Below are 22,625 nucleotides of genomic sequence, written 5' to 3'. Positions count from 1 at the left end.
ACATAATTATGTCCTAGTTGTCTTTCCTAGTGTATATGTGTGAGCAAGAGATGAAGATTGGAGGAAGAAGAAAGAGCAAGTGAGAGAGAGAGATATAGAGAGGCATAGAGTGTAATGGTGGCAGGGTGAATGCATTTGGCAGCATTCAGAAATGTCTGTCTGGCTTGCAGTTTGGATGCCCTTACTTCACACATACTGTCAGCATGGACATGTCTCCGACCTTAAGACACAAATCAAATAAAGTCTAATTTTAGGCTAAGGGTTGGGCTATAATTGTATCCAATATTTATCAATATTTTATCATGTTCACGTTTTCTTGCCAATAACAAACTTTAATATCATTATCATTTATGCGCATCTGTAATGCAGCCATCACTGATCGAAACTCTCCTGGCTCAAAGTCCCTCCAACTGCCTTACTGGATTGGTCTGGACAAGTCATACTTATTCCGACAAGTCCAGTAAGGCTGTGGATTGGTTGATACATGGACCACGTGTTGAGCGAAAGCAAAATCTCTGCCTGCTAAACTATGTTTGCGATTGTTTCTATGCTTGACTGTGGGGCACTATTTATTTAAATGAATCGTTTTATTTTGTATCATTTTAAAGAGATATATTCAAAAGTTTATTTTTTTACCATTTTAAAGTTTTAAACTTTTAATATGTACTATTAAATATACACATGCTTTCCAAATATATACAGTCTTTAAACTCCATGTACTTTATTTTTATAATGTACAAATGTTTATTGTAATTATTTCAACAAACATTACGCTCACATGATGCTCACTTTGTGTGGGAACTGTGTTCCTATACATTTTTACACTATATAAATTGTTTGCAAATGAATATTGGTAAATAAATCTGTCTCCTCATCTACCAATAATCCATATCAATATCAGCCCAGAAAATCACATCTGTTGCCCTCTATTTCAAATGTAAGTTGTTCCTTACCACACATGATTTTAAAAATTAGCGAACAGTTGACTGATCTATGCAACTGTCATGAGGTTGGACAAGCTTTATGGAACATTGGCCAAAATCCTATTCAAAAACAGCACAAAAGGCTTTATCATATCATACCTACATTTAAAGTTTACTTTACATTTAAAGTAAAGTATTTAGAATTATATTGTGCTACATAAGCCTTTTTATGCAGATCTCCTCGTGGCCTGGTGATTGATTCTGAAGTTCTGATGTACGTTAACAATTTTATAGGGTTTACACCTGGACAGCTGGGTGTTAATGTTTAACGGGTGATTGAGTTCAGGCTTGGATAACTTGAGTTAACTGTGTTGAATGCTAGTGCATTCTAAAAGTGTCTTTTCACTGAGCAGTATGGTACAATACAATGCAGTTACTAATAAGAACCCAGAACTGTACCTACCCTGGTCCAGTGTCCATTTCCATGGAATCACAGTACCCTTGAAAACAGGCAAGGTTCTCTTGAGGTTGGTGGTCACATGATTTCTCACACAGTGTTAGAGTTAATAGTGAACACAGACAATAGTAGCAACAATTGAGGATCATCAACTTCTGATCGTCTTATTTTTATGAGAAGAGTCAAAGACAGTGATTCTGGCTAGCTAGTTTTTAGAAAGGTCCTACTCGACTGATGGTACGTGACGATTTTGTGATGACTGCATTTATCCAATCAGTGCATTTATCCAGTCAGGTAAGATTGGGAATCTGTGAGCTGCACTGTTTGTAGCTTCTCTGATACACCCCAGTTCGCAGTGGAAATGAAGACAGCCATACTTTGCCGTGCCCAAAGGAAAAACACCTCCTTAATGACCACATGTGTAGCTTATTTTACACAAAATGTTCAGTAAACTTGTAATGTGTGTCATAAGAAACAAATAGTGTTTAGAGTTTAAGTAGATCATGAAATAATTTTGGATATTTGGTGCATAGAATCAATTTTATTGCCTAAGTGATTTGAGGAAAAATCCTCAGCCACTGCACATACAAATTCATAACTCGGTGCACAAATGAGTGACAGCATGTAGTTGATAATTGTCAGCGCAGGCTGTTAAATGCTGGTGAAGAGCTGCCGGAGTGCATCTTTGAAGGGCGTCGACTCACTGCACACTGCGGAGAGCTTTAATCCTGTAATTGCTCATTAAAAATCAGGTCAGATTGGGAGATAATTTCATGCAAGCTTTGTTGCTTGATGATGCAAGTGGGGAAATAAAAATAAATAAATAAATAGCATAGGGCTTGCAGCTCTATCTCAAAAACAGTTGTTGACTTAACCATTTGATTGTGTTAAATTTAAAGAAATAATTTAGTATTTGTTAACCTTGCCTCCATCTACTGCATATGTATTGTATGGTCAGTTATTTTGACCCATTTCTCTGTACTCAGAAAAGAACAGAAACTCATTTATATGAAGTTCTGTTTAATGCATTGTTTAAAAAAAAAGAAGGATATAAAGAAGGAAATGAAGTAATAGAAGCCTAGATTATTTAAAACGAAAACACATGTAGGTCTATGTACTGGTAAAAGCACTAGCAATAAAAAGGGTCTTGTGTAGAGCACCACAAGTCTGGACATGCCCATATAAAACTAGATTTATATCATACATTATGGATCAGTGTTATTTTAACCTTTCAATAATCTGTGAAATTGTCTCTCCTCTTTCTTTTTTCTCTCTCACTCTCCTCTCTCTGCAGTGCAAAACATTGTCTGGAATATGTGACCACATCATCTCACTGTCCTCTGACTCGCTAGTGTCCCAGTCAGCTCACTTGGAGGTGGTGCACCTGACCAACATTATGCCCAGCGAAGGCCTGGTACGTCAGAATTAATACTAATCACACTTAATCTCAGATGTTCCACATGCGGCTTAAATCTCTGTTTACTTTTTACACTTAAAACTCATAACATTAAAAGCTTAAACAATACTAGGAATGTTTTGACATTACCATTTTCCACATTTAGAGTAATAGTGACGACATCAAAACTAAGAAATAATAAATTTAGAGGTATGCAGTGACTAAAGTCTTTATTTCACATTCTTCAAAGCATCCCCCTCCTTTCACCCATAAACCAGAATATACACTACCTCCTTTATTGCTGGGCAGTTTCTGAGAACCAACCCTGTTGACCAGATATCATTGTGTTGTTGGGCTATTCTTAACACAGCAGTGACATGGTAGTGGTATGGTAGCGGTGGCACAAGTGTGTCAGGTACAGAAGTGTGTGTGAATATATCAATGGCTGTGTAATAGTGATAAAATGAAAATGCATAAAAAGCAGCTAGTTTTAGACTTTTTGTGATAAAAATGCTTTATGACATAATATCATTTCCTGCAAAAAAATGCTTTTTTGACCAAATAACTTTTGGTTTATTGATAAAAATAAGTTGTGTTTGTGTTTCATGAAAGAGAAATGTGAGATAATTCTATCACACGACAATAAATTTATGCATAAATGCATTCTTGTTTCTATTTGGATTTTCACAATTTTTTTTAAATACAAAAAAGCTTTGTCAACATTCATAAATTATGTCTGGCAAAATCCATATCCATAACCTACATCGACAAACTTTTGGAAGTGTTACAACATTTTTCACAAAAAATCCATATCTAGTGTCAATGCTAAGTTTAGACTGCTCCAACCCTTAAAAATATCCAGACAAGATCATCAGCAGGGTCAGAAACTGGCAACTGATGAACGCAGGGGTCACCAAATAGATTTGACTACTTACACACGTACACGTACACACAGACCTCTTAAGCACTTTAACAGACAGGCTCTGTACTGCTGGACACTCATTCATTCACCCACTCACTGACCTTTTTGCTCTGGTTGTTTGTGCCCCTGTTCACATTAAGCATGATTCATCATCATTTAAAAACAAAATTCTTGTTTTCCTATGATCTTCCTTCAAAGTGGAATGATTTTGCCATCTCCACACCATCTTCTGATTCTTGACTACAGCACCAGCAGGTGGGAAAAGTAATATTAACCAATATCATGTTTCACCTTCCTCTTTCACCGCCCTCTCCCTACCAAGAGAAATTTTTTAGCTAGCTCAGAGATGCTCCCTGATTCCATGTTTTACTCAGAAATACAATTAACAGAAGGAAAACAAATTATGATTTCCACTTCATACTGACATGAACAGTTAGTCAGTTCAAGCGGTTCTAAAGGCCTGTGTTGCACTGATTTCATCCTGGTGTTTATAAAAAACAATTCAAACATGCAGGCACAGACATTGAAAATAATATTTTTAGAAGTGACGCAGCTCATGGACCTCACTTATAACTCCAACACTAACTCACCCTCTCCTGTTTAGCAGGCTGAAAATAGCACTAAAGTAGCTTTTGTGTGCAGCATTGAAAGGGAAGAAACTGGCATGAACCAAAGTCTTTCTAAACCCACACCAATGCTAGACTAAAGAATTTACAGATTTCACAGGATGTGACATTTAAAAGAGAAAAACAACATTACTTGAATGTCTTTTTCAGGCCATTAATGTCTGTGTCTGAAGTAGAGCTGTCATAAGCATGGAAAAGTAAATATATTTTCATTTAGAAAATACAGAATCGGCCAACCTTTCTGCAGCAGGTACGCATTTTCATGCCAAAGTACGCTGATATTTGTCACGCTGAACTATGCAAAAATCTGGTGACGCTTTTGAGTTCAATAGTGTATGTGCAGTATTCAAATCTAATAGCAAGAGGCATCAGCGTCTAGCCTTCCAGAAAACAAAGGAAGAGTTTGACCAATCATAGCACTGGGTTCAAACCGATAGTAACACAAAATGTTTTTATCTCTCTCGTTGCCTCTCCTCATTTCGTCTTACTGGTTTCACAAGGGAGGACAGTGTTTTAACTTTTTTGCGAAGGCAAACGGGCTGGAGAGAATGTTGACAGTTGAAATTGTGAATTGAGTTAACTTAAAGCAGATCTGCCAACCTTGGAAAAAGATTTAACGTTAATAACATTAGCCTGATGTTACATAATTTGCAAGCTAACTTGCTTTTTCACCAGGCATTTAAGTTGGCAAAGCAATGTTATGTTGTCTGTGTGTTGCAGATTGTTAAATGTGACTTTTCACAGTACTGTATTCGTACTATTATTGCAGCCAAAAAACATAATTATAATGGGCAGATCGTGGCAGGATGTAAAAACTAAATAACATTACCTTGAAAGTTACATGTATGCTTCACAATACACAATTATACTACTATTAATGTAACATCAGAAATCCCCTAGATATGGTAGTCACTTTCTATTAAATATCTTAGAACGTCCCCTATATGTAGTAATACATTTCAGTAGGTTTCAGTGGTATGACAGTTCCCAGTGCTTAATTTTAATAGAACAGAAAATATGTGTTGGGGGACAGCTTGAGGCCAGTTGAAACTTGCTCACAGGCTGGATTTAGCCCACTGGCTGCTAACTGATGGGCCCAGGGCTAGAAGATGGCTTTCTCAAATTGTGCCTCAACAGATGCCAACTGTCTGTATCCATTGCTTTGTTTTTTTGTATTGTGCACCTTTTTTGTATTTTGTGTAACACCACTTTCATCCTCTCTCCCTGGCCAACGCTATCACCATCTCCAGGGCATGTACATCAAGTCGACATACGACGGGCTTCACGTGATCACAGGCACCACGGAAAACGTAAGTGACTGCGTCCCGAATGGTGGGAAAGAAGGGGGGGGGCGCTAGCTGCTGACAGTGGCACTCAGAAGGGAAGCTCATGAAAGATTAAGAGCAGCCCTCACAACGACATGTGAGAAAACAACACATGCGGGGCCGAGGGCAAGGCAGCACTTCTCAGACACTTCCGCCAAGCTTCCCTCTTCTATCGCTGCCAAGCTGCCTCCTCTTGTTTGCACAGACAGAAGGTTTCATGTGTGCCCTTGTTTTCTGGGTGGGGTAATCTCAGCTTTCATTAAAGCTTCATTATGATTAGCTGTACTTCAGACCCATGTCAGTTGAGGAAGAGAAAAATATGGGGGCTTTTGATTAAGTTTTTGACCTGTCCCAAAGTCCACACTTGCCAGTTGTGTTTTTTTTTTTGTTTGTTTCACTAACGTGACATATTTCTGAATTTATAAAAAGTGAACAAGTTAGATGTTAGATCGTTGGCTATGTATCGTATCTTTGTGGGATGACTGCTGACTTTCTTACAATGTTAATATTATTCCCTGCATTACGTCACCAACATGTTGAACTGTGAGATATATAGTCATATGCAAAGGTTTGAATGTCCCTGGTCAAATTACATGTTTCATTCATTTTCTAAGTAAAAATAACTAAACATCCTATACAGGGAACCAACTACAATATTACATTTTTCTCCAAATTTTAGTGCATAATTTAACATTGATTTCACATTTTATTTATTTATTTTGCTAATGTGTTCTATGTATAGGATGTGCACTTATTTTCATTTATTTTCATGAAAATTAACAAAAAAAATGTAATTTGACCAAGAGTGCCCAAACTTTTGCATATGACTGTATAATTAGCCCTATACTACTTTGATGCTGTATGTCGGAAAGGATGCGTTAAGTGTGCATTTATTGTGCTATTCTTTACACTGTACTTTTGTATTTTTTAGTAATGGGGAACATTTGAACAGCACCGTAATTCCAGCCTTTTATTATGATTATTATGACATGCAGGATATATATATATCACTGCTGTCTGAACAAAACCTTATATCTCCATTTTTGGCGTTTTCCAGTTTTTGACATGAGTTGAAAATGTCTGTTGCCCTTTACATTGTGTCTAAATTTCATGTTGAATGGAACCAAAGAAACAGCCCAAAGTGACTTGGGCAAAAGTCTGGTTCCATTGACTTACATTAAAAATAAAGTAGGTTTTTCCTTCTCCTGTAAAGTTACTATGTTGGAGATACAAGGTTTTCTTCCGACAACAGCGCTACATAAAACCTGAATGTGATAATAATATATATATATATATATATATATATATATATATATATATATATATATATATATTGTTGTGAATACTTGACCTAAAATTACTAATCATGATTGAAATGTAGTATTGGCCCCTTAGCACTATGGAAAATAACTGGAGCCTGTTAAGTGAGTGCCAAGACTTTAGAACTGAAAGCAGGTACCAACCAAAGCATAGATACCAGACATGGTAGGACCTATGGTAGGACTGCTGGGACCTTCTTAGGGCAGTCGTGGGCTGGAGGTTAGGGAACCAGCCTTGTGACTGGAAGGTCACCAGTTTGATCCCCTCAGCTGACAGTAGGTGACTGAAGTGCCCTTGAGCAAGGCACCCAACCCCCAACTGCTCCCTGGGCACCGTGGATAGGGCTGCCCACTGCTCCGGGCAAGTGTGCTCTCTGCCCCCTAGTGTGTTGTGTTCACTAGTGTGTATGTGGTGTTTCACTGCACGGATGGGTTAAATGCGGAGGTCTAATTCCAATGTGTTCAGACACAGTTGGCTAAAAAGGTTCATTTCATTCAACTTTCAATCAGATGTAATGGTCTTTATTAAGGTGTAATATTTAACTTCATGCCCATGTAAGTTTAGGAAGAGGCAATGGGCAGACTGTTGATTGGTACTTGATTTTTTGAATCCTCGAATAAGGTGAATTGGTGTCCTGTATACTTCAGATACTTCCAAACATTTTCAGCTTGTTTATGCTTTGCATCAAGTGTTTTGTGTCCAATTTGTATCTGCACATACTTTGGCTGTATTCCATTTGCACCTTTCTCTAAAATGTGTCCTCAGTTTACCAGATGAGATCCAATTTTGCTTCCCCTTTGAAAAAAGCACATCAACACATGGATTTCCATTTTACTTTTGTAGCTTGGCAGACGCATTTCTGCTCTTGTTTTTACATGGATAACAAAACATTTAGTGTTTGAGTAATCCAGTTGTAATCCAATCACAATGCATTGTGGTATGTTTATAGCTGGCTTTTCTTGTGGCATATTAATGCAAAGTATAAACAGGCCCTTTATAACTACCACCAGTTTGGGAATGAAGTTCAACCTAAAAACATACATCATATAGTACCAAAGCAATATAACTGGTTTTATTCAACTTAAAGGGATTTAATGAAACAGCGCAAAGCACACTTTTAGTTTAGATGAGCAAGAGCAATATTTTTCATCAATCTAAATCTCAAAAACACTGATTAAACTGTAGAATCTAGGCAAGCCACAGTATGCAGTCCTTGCCAGTGTGGATTACAGCTCAAAATGCCAGGTTAAACAAGGATCTATGCATGTTGTGAAACAGATATTACCCTGTTTTGAGTCCAGTGGCTTTACTGCTTCTTCCTCAAGGCTATCCAAGTAGACGCTGATGTCAAGTCTATTTCTGGGCTCGTCAGAGAGAATCTTGCCTTTAGCCAGTTCTCTGATATAGGCCTTAGTGACCACATCAGTGAACCCTGATTGCGCCATAGACTGAGGTCACACTGCATCACCACATGATCGGCTGGCCCTCCGTGGTCCGGTTTGGCACGTGTCCTCAGTGGTTAGCTCACTGACCATTTCCCCCCTGCATTCCGCTTCCATTAATAAACCCACATGAGCCAGATGGGGTCTGCCAGGGACAGGTGCTGCTGCACATCCATGGCTGGCTGGCACACAGCGGGCACTGCCAGGGAAGAGTTCCAGTCCTGCGATGGTGGTGCTGCTGCCAGGGAAGTGTGCAAGTCTTTCATGGGTATTATAATGGGCCTGGTGGGTGGGTGGGTAAGCGTGTGTGTATAAAGCCTGATGGCATCACTTGTGAGAGGAGACTGCAATAGAGTGCCTGGCACCCTTGCTGATACTGCCAAAGCTGTCTCTTCAGGCCGACAGTTTAATCGCCCCAGCGAGGCTGGTGTGAGGAGATTAGTGTAAATGCACACTGGTTACCTTTTAATGGAGGGGCAGGGCTGTAATAGGGAGGACGCTATTGGGAAGCAGTGAATGGGGACACATTTGAAATGAACCATGAATTTGCCAGGGAACGTCTTGCAAGATGCACAATGCAGCTGAAAGACTGTTTCTTTAAAGGAATCATTCATTAAAGAGCATTAATCACGACTAAAAACTAGCATAGCCTGATTAGCATTAAGAAAATGAGTTCATGCCTAATGTTCCCATCTAAGCAAATGCAAAATTCAAAAGAAATGAAAAATCAGATTTACACAGTTTTCCACTTACCCAAAAAGTAGCCGATCAGCCAAGACATGTTTGATGTTTAAATTTTGCTTCTTTAGTTTAGTGCCAGAGGTACAAGGCTAACAAACACTAGAAGTCAATAGATGCCAATCTTTTCCAATAATTTATGCCCCAAAACTTCTCTTATACTGCTCAGACCACAACCAGCTCTTCAGTAAGGTTGTGCATACTTGTCAGTGTGGTTTAGGGGGCAGTATGACTTACCATGAACCATAAAAATTAACAAAAAAATCATTTTACATGTACAAATTTACATGATTTTCATTTTATGCCAAATGTAGTTGCTCAGAAAAAACATGTCTGGTGTCTAAGTTGGGGCTGCTAGGGCTAATGGTGCAAATAAACTCTAAGTCAATAATCACCCAAACCGTCTCCACAAATACATGCCAAAAACTTCATATATTTGCTTCAAATTACATCGATACGCTACTTAAACTTAATTAAAATATATAGTATAATGGCAACTATTACGATTTTGTAAAACTAAATATAACAAATATAAAATATATACAAAATAGAAGTACTATTTTGCCTTTGAACAATGGGAGGCTGGAGTACAGGGACGTGCTGTAAAACATTAATACACCAATGCATGGATGCATGATGTAGCAGAATGGGTTTTAGGTTCTTCTATTTAATGAATATTTTACCAAAAAGTAAAACTAGTAGGAGGAAATTAGAATTATGGAAATTAGCTCATGCTAACGGGTCCCAGCTAAGCAAGTGCCAGTCCAGATGCTATGTATGGTAAGCGGATACCAATGCACAGATAAGAATGCTGTGGGCAGGAATCTAGAAGAGGAAGATAGCCCATTGGCTGAATTTATAACCCTAGATTGATTGGCTGGCTAATTGAAGCTGAGTGAGTCGGCTGAGTGCGATAGAGCGATTCCATCTAAACAGCTTGCGTCTCCATCCTCCCCGAGGCAGAACGTCCGCCATCAACCCCTCGCTGCTCCTTGCAGCTGAGGCACTGCCTCCTGTTGCTACGCAACCCTGTGGTTACCTGGGAGACAAAGCCCAGTGTTCTGGAGTGAAGGGGAGTGAGAGGCACTCAAGAGTTTCACAAGTGGACCACCTCACTGAAGCGCATGTCGATTTCACATTCACTCTATGGAATCCATTTTTTTTTACATTAGAGGTGCAAAAATTATATATATATATATATACACACACACATTAGGGGTGCGGGAAAAACTCGATTCTTAGATGCATCGCGATGCGGACGTGAACGATTCTGAATCGATTCATTCAACGTCAAAAATCGATTTTCTAAATATTTAATTTATAACGTAATGTTGACGGAACGCAAAAGGCTGAACTGGAACTGGGAAAGTGCAGCGCCCGGACAGTCTGTGGCGGCACATAACAAAAGCACTACTGGAGGAGCGAGAAATCCGACCAGCTCCCTCTGCATTAAAGCCAGGTTAGGTCAGGAGTCACAACACGAATGATAAGAAGAGCCATTTTGCCTTTCAACGAAGTCAAACCACCTTGGGAGCCACAACATTTAATGTCCAGTATGTCTCAGTATGTGATAATGTCCTAGTATGGGCTAAAAATATAAACGAGAGCGCAGATTTACTTCGCTCTGCTTTAAGCTTTAGCTTTAGCCGCTTTGCTCCCATCTCCGCCAGAAAACTTTTCTTCAAAACTAGAAGAGTTTCTTGTAAAATGTCTCAGCATCCGGCTGTTTTACGAGGCTGAAGTCGCTTCTCATTCGCCAGCTTCTCGTTCTAATTTTCCCGTTCCACCTTAAATTCTGCCTTAGGCGCCGAATGTAACTGCTGCACCATTTAAGGTGGAGCGGGAAAATACGAAAGAGAAGCGAGTTCATTTTCGCAACTTTTTAGAGAAAGACAGTCTCTCAGCAGATTTAACCAACCGCGCTGCTTATAAATGCGAATAAGTCCTCCAAATGTTCGTCTTAATCTGTTTTTTTCGTTCGCTACTGGCGAGGCCAGACCTCGGTGCTATGTGAGCTGCTGTCTGCTGTCTGTTCTCAGTCGTTGAGAACCAGGGCTTTCGCGTTATGCTGCACACTTTGGAGCCGAGATTCAGCGTCCAGTCTAGAAACCCTCCCTCTACAACGAGACCAAAAGGGTGGCTGTAACGTACTGCGTGGACACCCATTGCCACTGGATCTTATTTCAGGGCAACAGCGCATTTTATCGCACATGAGTGGCAGCAGCGTCTCTGAATGAGAGCCTTCTAGTTCACTTGCCACATCACTTCCATTTAATTGTTATTGATTTATTATTGATTTATTTATGATTATTGATTTATTTACATTATGGATCATTACACATACTTTGCTTTAAAACTACCAAGTCCTCAGACAGTAGGAAGATAGATATCATGTATAGAGAAAAAAGATGCATCGAGATGCATCGATAATCGTTTTATAATCGCATCACAGCCCTCTGAATCGTAATCGAACCGAATCGTGAGGTGCCTAAAGATTCCCACCCCTAATATATATATATATATATATATATATATATATATATATATATATATATATATATATATATCTAATAGCACTTCTCTTTTTATCAGAAATTATATTTGTCAATTACGGTCACAGTCTTCCTCATACTGACTAGAAATACTGACTAGTTTTATGGCAAATAATGAACATGATAGAAAATCATGTGGTTATTGAGGATTTTTTATTTTTTTTAACTGCTGCATCTGTAGCATACAGTCAGTTACTACACAATTTCAAAATGTTTCCTTGTAATTTTTTTGTGCAAATTATTCAGTTAAAGATCAGTTTTGTAAATTAAGCTGTATAATTAATTGCAAAGATGTGGCTAGTTGCTTAGCTGGTAGTGTTTGTGGTACATTACCTACATAATGGTGTGAGTGGAGTTTTCTCAGGCTCAGGGTGAAATTCCTTTTTTTAACTGTGTTGCTCCAAAGTTGGATAAAACTTGAAAAGAACAGTTTTGTTAGACATCTCCATTGCTAGAGTATAATGACTGAAGCTTAAATTCACGTATATTCATGTATTTTAAGCATAATGCATGGAATTCAGCAACTGCCTAATAGCATTACTTAACAGCTACTGTTGTACTGCCCATTGTAATCAACAGTACAGTAGAAATGCAGCAGTTCAAGATTAGGCTACAAAAACATTGGAATGCTATGTGTGGATCAGGGTTATTATTGTTCAAATTATTACAAAATACTCGTTAACAAACAAAAGAAAAACAGAAAAATAAATAAATAAAATGCCTATTGCAAAATTGAACAGTATCACAGAAAAAACACTTTCCCAGGATATGGATATTTCTTTGAGTAAAGCTTGCAACCAAGCTGAGCATAGTCTACTGTTGCATTGCCAAAATGGCACAACTCATCAGATGGAGTTCAATTTGGAAAAAAAATAAATAAAAGTAAGAACTAGTGAAATTTTCAAAAAATAATACCAATGTTTCAAAGTATACAGTTCAATTCATAAGTAATGGGACATGCTCCATATTTGCTTTTTTGCTGCGGTCAGCTCTGCGCTACAAGCGTAGCAGTACAGAATCCATCTTTGAACTCCTTTCCCACTAGGACTCTCTGCCAGTTCAGAGTATGTGTACTGGGAGTACTAAACATGACTGGCTCAGAATAAGCAGAAAGGAAATCAACACATGTTTTCCCTAATCTGGCCTCCCTCGCTATTTCCCTCTAGTCCCCTGCTGACCAGTGCAAAAAGATCCACGCTGGCGACGAGGTCATCCAGGTCAATCACCAGACTGTGGTGAGTATGACTGTTTGCCCTCTTTCTCTGTCTTTCTCTCTCTCTCTCTCTCTCTCTCTCTCTCTCACACACACACACACACACGCACACACACACACACACACTTCAGCACATACTGGACATTTGATTCCTTAGTTAGACTTTACACAGTCTTTACAAAAATGTATTTGCTTATAACCTACATAAAACTAAATTGCACTTAAGTTGCATAATGTAAATGCATCCTACACTTCATTTGAAGTGGTTGCAAGCTTCTCAGCTTCATGGAACAAATTTCAGGAAACAGCCAATCAAAATGCAGATAACATGTCATGTGATCAAGTCAAATGGCATATTATCAAATAACAAGAAAACAGAAGCTGGTTTACTGAGCAGTTGAAAAAGAGTGCCCCCCCCCCAACTGACTTTATATAAGGTCAGTAGTTTTTTATTTTGTCACTTTCCTGAGCAGTGTAAACAAATATGAAATTCTCAAAGCTAATGTTTCTGTAACAAGGTGGTCCAGCTAGCCTGCAAATGCTTACAGTTGTTTAAACATGTTTATTATTGTTTATTCAGTGTTTTTTCCTCTTTGTTAGCCTGCTGTTATTGTGATATATGTAGCTAAATTCATTTGCTCCTATCTTTCCCTAATTTTAGACAGTGCTCAGATTCAAATGTGTTCCATATGATGAAATTTTTAAAAGAAGAGAAGAATGAGATGCACTCCTCGATGAACTTGTAGTGCTTCTGGGACAGGAAGAGTGACAAGTACATTCATTTTTAATGGCTTAACATACATAAAACAGATAAACAAGTGAAATACATAGTAAAGAACCCTAGATAGATAAAAGACAGACATACAGAAGGAAGACCAACAATGGCAGCTGAAAACAATAAACCAAGACCATAAAATTGCTGCAAATGAGTAAAAAGCATCTCACGGATGACTTCATGTAGTGAGAACTATGTGGTGTGTCAAAAAATTATGAGTTTTGCAATGTTGCAATTTACAGGACTCCAGATACAGTACATCAAAACAGGATGGTTAGCATAAATTTAAATGTGTTTTGTTGTTACATTCGCCATCTCTCTTTGGAAAGAAATGGTTTTGGATGGTTACAGATCACGCTACTCTGCAGTTCTTTATCCTTGGCATGAGAGCATTAGTACTCATCTGTTGTATCATTATGTTAATTTTTCTTTGGTTTGCTTTTGTAACCAGCACAGCTTAGCACAAGGCCAGTTATATTGATTTCACCTGAAAATGTACCCACTTCAAGCACAGGCTTGTTAGATGAGTCCAAAATCATTTAAATGCAAATTTCTCTTTAAATGGTTTAATTTTATCCTTGAATTAGTTGTTGTTGTTTACATTTCTTTAGCTGGTAAACACACGCCGACTATCACTAAAGAACAGGGGCCACAGATGCATCCATATTCATAAAGCCCATCACCTTTGACAATTAGTACTGCCCTAAATGCATGATGATATTGTGCATTTTTTTACAAGTCTGGCATGTTAGCATTTTGGTGCTGCTTGGCTGTCTTGTTGAGGGAGGCATGGGGCGTAAAGCAGGAAGTTTCAGCACCGTGGAGCATAGATGATTGATGTCCGTGTAGTACCTTTGGGGTAAGGTGAGGGAGGGATGACAGAACATCATCTCATGGCACTAGAGCTACTTCATCTTCAAACCCACTATTAGGCTATTATCACTGTTGTGGAGCGTCTCTACTCATTCTCGCAGGGGAGCAGAGTCTAGGGTTTCACAGCACTGTTCCTTTGATCGCTTCAGTTCAAACCTTTTTTCACACTTTAGTAAGACCACCAACTGCTACCAAATCATAATTTTATCCATTATGAGAAAAATGGCCAAGTGGAATTTTTTTAGTGGGAAATTGACATCTTCAAATGGTATTGCTACCCATTTGAGATCAAATTAGCAAAACTTCATAAACCATGTGAGGAAAATCCATAGGCTTTACTCGAGGGGCACTAAGCAGTCCTGCACATGTACAAAAATAGGGCTGTCACAGATATTCATTTAAACTTATTTTAAACTACTGCAATAAACATTAAGCTTAAACTTGGATTAAATCAAGGTTTATCTGTATTCCAGTTCCACAAAATTTAGTTTAAAAATAATCAGGAATACATTTTAACCATCCTTTTAACTTTAATTTTAATAGTACAATAAATCTAGATTAAATTTAATCCTGTTGCTCCATACCTTAAACTCAGATTTAAGATTTGTCTAGGGAATAACTTCCAGATGATTTGGTTTAAATTTACAAAATGTGCTAAGGCATTCTCTCTCCCTCTCCAAGCAAAACAAAAGGGGGATAAACATACCACATACATTAGTGAAACAAGGGAGTCACTGAAATGAGGGAAACCACGTATGTTTGGAGTTACAGATTACTTATACATGAAGCAAAAGGCCAAAGACATACTAAATATACCCTAAGTAAAAAAGCAGTTTTGTTTCTCTAGGCCAAAGTTGACAAGCTAGCAGGATACTCCAATAATATTCAGGGTTTAGCTTAGGTTTGAGCATTAGTGTAAAACTGCAACACACTGAGAAAAAAATTATTTCTTGATTGTCTTACAAGTTTAACATGTTTGAACTTTTATATGTAGTATTAGACCCAGTGTGGGTAACTCAGTGTAAACCACGATTAGCTTAATGTCCCCATAGAGAAGTTATCACAAATTAGCATTACTGTACCGATGGAAACAGGAAAAAGAGGCTACTTATAGATATAAGTTAGGATTTCTGTATTAAACATAATTGGTGCATGTTCATGAATTTAAAAATATTCTCAAATGAACATTAGTAGTTAAAATATTTTAATTCAAATTACCAACAGATTTTGTGTGCAATTTCTGCAGTCATCTAATACAGGTAGACTGTTTGCTATTTTTGATGCAGCCCCAATGCTAGTTTTTTACCCAACAGGAAAGAAAAAGTATGGATAATGATAAGTGTTGTGAGTAACTTTGTTGCTGTTTATTTATACTGCTGAATCCATCATGGCGTACAATCAAAATTAACAGAAGATTTTAATCGCAGATTAAGGCTTTTTAAGGCTTTGTTAATCCATGTTAAAACGAAGTGGCACAACTTTACTTGATGTGAAAAAAATCTAGGTTGTCAAATCAGCTCTTACCTCAGTTTAACTTTGCTCTTGTTGGTGTAACCTATAAATTAATATTTACCTTCTTGAAGAATCGGCAATGGTTTGTTAGCAGTTTGAATCATGATAAAGCATCATTTCTTAAAGTTTATAGTTTATCTGATAAAATTTTGTAGAGCTTATTTTTATTGTTTGGCCTTAAAATATGAATTTAAAAATAATCAGTAGATAACATACCTGGCTCTAATATTCAAATTCTCCTGAAGACTTTGATAGGCTATGTTAAATTAAGGTTAGAACTAAACTCTGCAGGAGGATCTCTCCCTGCCCCATCCATTTCATTTACACAGTGCATGCTGGCTTAGCAATCTTGTCAAAATAAATTATGAATACAGTAAACTGTGTGATGGCTTTAAAAAAGAGATGCAGTTCACTGTGTTTTAGCAAACTTGTATGCCTGCATGCACACACACACACACACACACACAAACACACACACACACAAAAATATGTATGTACAATGCGCTCATGCATAAAAAAGCTGCTATAAAGCAGGCCCTGTGGATTTTTTTACTTTGTTGTTGCTTGTTAATTAAACAGCAATTTGTTGGGTCTGTCTCTCTCTCCAGCACATGTTATCCTGATTTAGATTTTAGATATTACTTTATACTGCCTGAAATATAAGGGTGATTTCATAATTGGGATGCCATTTAGCCCTTGTAACTCTTAAAAAATAGTATGTTTTTGTCATTTTTCAGTATGGAACCTAAGAAAACATGCATTTAACAATTTAAACCAGTGCCCCCCAAGCTTCCGCCTATAGATCTACCTTTCTGAAGGTTTCACTTCGAAACCAAATATAACATAATTCACTTAGCTAAATGAAGACTTCTGAAGTAAGGAATTAGATGAATCAGATGGGGTTGATTGGAGTTGCAGCTAAAGTCTGCAGGAATGTAGATCTCCAGGAGCAGGGCTGGTGACCACTGATATAAAACAGTGGTGACAATGCCTTAAATGAGCAACAGGGTTAAAACTAAAAGGCTATAGTTTTAAGCCTAGAATAAAAAAATACGCAAAATGTGGTTAACAAGCATTTATGCTAATAGCATGATGACATTGAGGACAACCTAATGATTCATTTGAAATTATATTTTAGATGAATAATTTGCTTTTAATGTATTGGTAACTGGGTTTTTTTAGACGAATAACTTACTTTCAATCTATAATTTAGGTAACAGGGTTGAATTTTCAAAGCGACCTTGCCAATATCTCAGCATCATTGAGAATGAAAAAAAAGAATTTTCTTTTTGACCTCCCACGATCTTCCAGAAATTCAGATGATGCAAATTCCTCTTGAACATGTGGCTTGTGAATATGTCAGATATTTTTATAGGGGTGAAATGTGAGTGTAAAAATGTAAAATGGGTGTAAAAGTATAACATTGTTCATATCCCATAATGGATGACCCATGAAATAGGATGCTTCAAGCATGAGATGTTAAATTGTTTCACAAATTAAACTAAACAAAAAACTTTTTTTAAAGTTTTTTTTACACAATTGTTTTAAAACACAGTGTTTTAAATGCTGTAATTAATGTTTTAGCTAACCTGCACATAGGTTGTTGTGAAAGACACGTACCTATGTTAAACCTTATATTTTTACTTTATATATGTATTACTAATGGCACTTTGTAGTACTTTGTGGTGTAGTACACTCTAGAAAAAAGAAAAATGAAAAAATGACAAGGTGTAAAACCTTCACAACAGTGATTAGCATCCTTCATAGAAGTGTCCCCTTCAATCTAAATCTGGCACACCATTCAGCTAATCAGTGACTAAAGGCAGTAATAGATGGATCAGGTGGAGGTGATTATGGTTGGGATAAAGTTTGCAGGAAAATAGATCTACAGAACAGGGGTGGAGCCAAGGGTCAACAAAGGGTGAACAGTGCCACCAATGCTTGAAGCTTGTCCACCCCTCACCAGCTTGAATTTTCTTTACAGTGGTGGTGATAGGGACCAGGGGTCATGATGACTACAGTGCAGTATAGCTATTTTATGTACTGACTAGTGAACCTATATGTCTTGTTAGTTTTTATATGTAATGTTGATAATGGTGAAGTAGTGATAAATCCAGAAAAAATACATTTTGCTTTGGGTACCACACCCTGCATGTACCTCTCTGTCATGAATGGTTGGATTGTAGGCCAAAAACCTATGTCAAGCCTATTGTCAAACAGTGGCTCAGGTATCGGGCAAAGTATTTGTAATCATTTCATATCTTTGTCATATCTTTGTCATGTCGTGTCTTTTTGTGATGTAGCTTTTAGAGCCACTAAATTTGTCAGTCATCTGGTTCTTTTTACCACTGTGACCAGTTCTGTCAATATGTTTCTCTAGAATGAAACATTTTACATAAAACAACCCGAATTACTTTGTTTACATGTGAACAATTGCATTATGGAGAAAACTTTAAAAATCAGTGCAATTCCCCTTTGAGTCCTAGATATAACCAAATTGATTTCAAAAGCATGTAGTTTTATAGTAATTATTTGTAATTTTAAGCTCACTGAAGGAAGCGGGGAGTCAAAAGTGCGTTTTCCATACTGCAGAGAAGATTATTTGTTTTATTATTATTATTTAAGGAAAGTTATTGTTGTGCGTATGGTGTTGTTTAGCGATACAAAATGTAAAACAAATATAACACTTTCAGTATCTAACTATGTAATTGTGCAAGTACATTTAAATAGTATAGCAAAACAACCATAACTTGACTTCTATGGGTTAAACTTCAAACGCTTTGGATGCACACAACCTCGTCCTCCTGTGAACAATTTTAAATGTAAATTCAAACATGAATAATTTCTTCAAATTCAGATTTGAACATCTGAATAGAATATATCATACATCATCATACATCATTACTGCTGAAGACCACTGAAAAATGCAACTGTGAATAACTAGCAGCAGTCATGCTGAAATTCAGACAGACTACTGTCCTCTGCCTGAACTCCAGAGCTCAGTGATCGGCCCTTTCTGACGCTTCATCACTTCCCCAATGCCAAGGTCAGAGCTGAGCAGTGACTGTCACGGCCTGGAGTCAAACAAAACCAGTTTACACACTCAATCCGCTGGTGACACCTCCCGCCTCCCATAGTCAAAGCGTCCCCTGCTGAAAAATGCAGACGCCAAACAATCTCTCTATTCTCCTCTCGTCCTCTTGCAAAAACGGTCCATCTCTGTGCCTGACATTACATCCAGCGATGCCCAGGCCTTGTAAAAAGTAGGTGCAAGGCCTTGTTAAAACTAGGTGGGGAATACATTACTGGATAATGAATGTGAAAATGTTATTGTCAGTCTACTATTGGAATTACAGTCAATAATTACAATGTTAGTTTAGCTGCCTATATAGGTATATACAGGTTATGCCCACACTGATGCATGTGTAGTCATTAAACCTGTCACGATCATAAAATTTTAGGTAACATTTAATTGCCATATAAATAATTGCGAATAAAATTATTGCAATTTTTTTTTTGAAAAACAATAGCTATTGATACTTACTAGCACCAAACTGATGACAGAACCAGCTCAAGCTCATATAAACACACATTACATAAATGTTTTTTAGTTTTTCTACAACTAATGGTGCATCTCAATAAATGTGTTTACTGATTCCTTTTGTTTTCATGCATTTTCCTCAAACCAACTGATGAAAATACATCCAGTTGTTTCTTGCAATGTAAAACATATGATTGTGAAAGCTAACAACTATGTAGATAAACCTGGACTTACGCTGCATGATTTTTAGCCTGATTTTAACCCTGATTTGTCCTTTCTGAAAGATTTTTCACAATCTAAAGCGATTTTCCAATCAAGAGCTCGATCAGTAGTGACTGGCAGTACGGATGGTCTGGTAGTGTAAGTGACATGTATGTCATGTGTGACATGTATGATGAAAAACTTAATTAGTTTTTAGTGATTCATGTGTTTTATGGTTTTAGAACAGATTTAGGCAGAAGCAGGCTTTGAAGCTTTGGATGTTAATATGTGTGTGCTCTCATTTGATGAAATGCACCTTTGTAGTCAGAATGACCTAGAAAGGCTCAAAGATGATGATACATCATAGGAACAGTTGGACTCTGTCAGTGCAGTCTTCTGTCTGACTGGGCATTGGTCTGGGATTTGAGCTGCCCCATCTGCCTCTTGTCATGTGTGACGTGCCTGGCTGAATTAGGTGAGGAAAATATTTCCCCATATGTGGCTGTCCTGACTAAGATACATCGTCTTATGGGTAGATATATATTTTTTTTTCAATTTGTGGCCATGGACATGTGAACAGTTTTTGAAGGGAAGAACTCTTTTCTAATAGTGTCACTTTGAAGTGTCTATTTTATTTCTTAGCTGGCTTCTATTAGATATTCAGAGCTTTAGACTGGTGCTGAGCTTTTACTGAATAAAGAGGTCTGACCAGTTCTTTTTAATCTGTAGAAGTGCTTTAATATGGCCTGAAGTTTTTGTTTGGATTTGGACCCAATTAGAGGTGGGGAGTAAAATTCTGTCTAAACCCAATCCAGATCTGACCACCACCAACGGGAGACCAAACTTCACATTTGTATACCTGTTAAGCCATCAATAGATCATGGATAAAATTTTAAAAATTAATAACCCAATTAATTAATTATAGCCCAGTTATAATTAAGTTTAACTTGCATTTTAACTAATGTATTCATTAATCAATGCCTTCAAACAACACCCAAAAATCATCCACATAAGCTAATGAATTTTATTCATGCTTTCTTTGTGGACTATGTTGACAACAGTGTGACTCCAAATTAAAAGTTGTTTAAAGTACTAAAAGCAAGCATAAATCAAAGAGAAAATCTAAAGCAGGACATGGGCTAAGAGAAAACTTAACAGGACATTAGAACCGGAACCAAGCCTAATTTCTAAACTTGACATGAATAGTTGGATCCCATAAGATCTGTCAAATATTTCAAGTTCCAATCTGTGGCACTGTGTCTGGGCTTCTTCAGGTGGGCTGGCAGCTGAAGAACTTGGTTAATGCATTACGTGAGGATCCCAACGGTGTCATTCTCACCCTGAAGAAAAGGCCACAAAACACCTTGACCTCTACCCCTGCTCTGCTCAAGAACGTGCGTTGGAAGCCTCTCGCCCTCCAGGTAACCATTCTCTCCTTCCTACAGCCTTGCTCCTGTTTATCCCAGTCAGTGCTTGCAATGGTTGTTGTTATGTTAAACCTTATAAACCACTACAGAGCCAGTCTAGCTGTAAGTCATCGAAAAATATCTTATTTTACCCTTGCAAATTAGGGAGTTTTGGAATAAAATGGATATTTTATGTTGTATTGAATGGATATATCAAGCTAAATTAATCAAAACATTTAGCCAGCTTTTTAACTGCTGTATTATCTCCTGGCTAACCACTGCTGCACACAAGTCACTCCACTGCCACCAACTATGCATGTTATCTACATTTTTTGCTATAGACCAGTGTCCATTGTTATACTCTCTTGAATATGTTATTTGTTGACTTTTGAGTCATAACTGGGTCATGCACATTTTGCAAGCTGACAAGAAATTATATGAGGTTACATGAACAAGTTTGCCACACCCACTAAGCAGGCCCATAGCACAGCTGAAAAAAGAGCAATTTAAAGTGAAAAAGAGGGATTATTTGAGCGTTACCAGCCAGAAGCCTATGAGTTCTGATAGAGGAAGTATAATTTTTTCCTGGGCAAATCTGCTTAGCAGTGTAAGATTTTTTTGCATAAACCAAAGAGCTCATTGTTTCACTGTGAAAGTGCGAGAGTGTTTTACAGGCATTGTACATTTGATCATGTCACCACAAATTTTATTTTTATAGATAAGGAAAGGATACAGGAAGGATACACCTCTGCAAATATGATCACATCTGAAAGAATATCATTAATCCAGACACAAATACACACGAACAGAAAGTGAACAGAATAAGTATACTGGAAAATGGAAGACATTGAAATGTTATAACGTTAGAAATGTATTGGTGTAATATAATAATGACTATAAACTACTACTGCGAAGAGTATGTGCAAACATCACAATAGTATGAACTGAAAGAAGCAGTATTGTGCAGCAGTCACTGAAGACGATATATAACAATATACAGTATAAATACACCCTCTACTAGGGTTGGGGCCCACATTTTATATATATATATATATATATATATATATATATATATATATATATATATTTTAGAGAGAGAGAGAGAGAGAGAAATATAGATAGATGTACAGGAAAGGGTGATGTTGGTAGGTCCATATGACTGGAAGGCCATAGCTCGGGGAGCCCTGGATTGCACGGCTGCTATTTTTAGAAATGCATTAGGCTAATTCATTTTCATGCAACATGCTTGCCTTGATGTCAGTGAGCTCCCTCTCTTGCTTCCCTCGTCCGCTCTCTCACTCACTTATTCCATTTCTTCCACTAAAAATCCATGAGTGTATGGATTATTAAATGCCCTTTGTTCATGGCATTTACAGTTCAATCTGTGCCTCTTCTTTTCTGAG

The 22,625-nt window shown here is 37.5% G+C and overlaps 1 protein-coding gene across 1 annotated transcript in view; it reads left to right on the top strand.

Annotated features, from left to right (window-relative positions):
• The window catches only part of LOC118807263 (connector enhancer of kinase suppressor of ras 2-like), a 124,155-nt gene that overhangs the window by 62,098 nt on the left and 39,432 nt on the right, over nt 1-22,625 (top strand). Inside the window, exons 6-9 of the mRNA XM_036569226.1 lie at nt 2,675-2,794; nt 5,575-5,634; nt 12,868-12,936; nt 21,091-21,237. Coding sequence (XP_036425119.1) covers nt 2,675-2,794; nt 5,575-5,634; nt 12,868-12,936; nt 21,091-21,237 — 396 coding nt within the window. The remainder of the gene's footprint in view (nt 1-2,674; nt 2,795-5,574; nt 5,635-12,867; nt 12,937-21,090; nt 21,238-22,625) is intronic.

The sequence above is a fragment of the Colossoma macropomum genome, unplaced genomic scaffold, assembly GCF_904425465.1.
Source record: "Colossoma macropomum unplaced genomic scaffold, Colossoma_macropomum, whole genome shotgun sequence".
NCBI classification, from domain to species: Eukaryota; Metazoa; Chordata; class Actinopteri; order Characiformes; family Serrasalmidae; genus Colossoma; species Colossoma macropomum.
This window is presented reverse-complemented; position numbering and strand designations above follow the sequence as displayed.